Raw genomic sequence first — 1,119 nt, forward strand, 5'->3', positions numbered from 1 at the left:
TACCTCTCTCGGGACCTGGCAATTGTCCCAATTTTTTTATAGGATCCCCTAAAGATGCTGTTGCCCCAGATAGCAGACAGTAAATTTAAGAACACAACACCCACATTCCCAAGAGGTGGGTTTTGGTCCTTCAATGGGCTATGGATATTTGTCATTGATTAGGGGGATTGGTTACAAGTTGCTGTTGGTAATGATAAGGAAAAAAGTTAAACAAAGGAAATTAGATTCAAGGTTCTTGTTTTGAAAAGAAAAAAAGGGGAATATAGCCATGATAGGATAAAAGGGTAGATTATTGAATCTACTCTGAAAAGAAAAATGGAGGATATAGATATAAACATAGATATAATAAGATAAAAGGTTATATTATTTAGTCTACTTTTAAAAAGCAGCTACATGTTTTATATTAGATTGGACTTTTGTATACTGCATACAAATTTTGTATATTGATACAAATTTGAGATTAATTTTGTTAGAACATACTGTACATACATTTCTACTCTTGTTCAAGGTATTGTATCTATACAACTCTAACAATGTAAAGCGGCAGACGCGATGATGCGCGCATGCACAGCGCAGGCGCAGTGAGGGTGACGCTATAAAGGTTCCTGTACCTGTGGGCAGAGGAAGCCTGCAGACTCTGAACCGCTTGGAGCATATCCTTGAGGTCATCTGCACTGTCTGCCTGGGAAAAGATGGTCAAGGTCTTGAAAGGAGTGCTCATAAAACGCCATCCCGCCATGAAGCAGTTCTTGCTGTACTCGGATGAGTCCAATGCCTTGGGGAAGAAGTTCATCATTCAAGACATTGATGACACACATGTCTTTGTCATTGCGGAGCTGGTTAGTGCCCTCCAGGAACGAGTAGGGGAGCTGATGGACCAGGATGCCTTTTCCCTTCCCCAGAAGTGAAAATGCTAGATGTTGAGCGCTCGGAAACTACAAACCACAGACATGGAAAAGAGGCCTATTCAGTGTCTCACACAACACTTAGACTTTAAATGAGCGTTTTGTGGGAAAGGCTGCAGGATCGTTTATTTATTCAGACAAAAGCCCCTAACTGAATTTGTTGGACCTTAAAAAAATCTTAAAGAAGAACTAACAATTGGCTGCAATTTGGCTT

General features: G+C 40.3%; 1 protein-coding gene across 1 annotated transcript; it reads left to right on the forward strand.

Annotated features, from left to right (window-relative positions):
* The first annotated feature begins 692 nt into the window (after nt 1-692).
* Nucleotides 693-908, forward strand: LOC126509469 (general transcription factor IIH subunit 5-like). The gene has a single exon (XM_050155415.1). It carries the CDS (start codon nt 693-695, stop codon nt 906-908), a length of 216 nt encoding a protein of 71 aa, XP_050011372.1.
* The last annotated feature ends 211 nt before the right edge of the window (nt 909-1,119 follow it).

Source organism: Alexandromys fortis, unplaced genomic scaffold (genome assembly GCF_014885135.2).
Source record: "Alexandromys fortis isolate MF-2015 unplaced genomic scaffold, M_Fortis_MF-2015_v1.1 scaffold_72, whole genome shotgun sequence".
Classification (NCBI taxonomy): domain Eukaryota; kingdom Metazoa; phylum Chordata; class Mammalia; order Rodentia; family Cricetidae; genus Alexandromys; species Alexandromys fortis.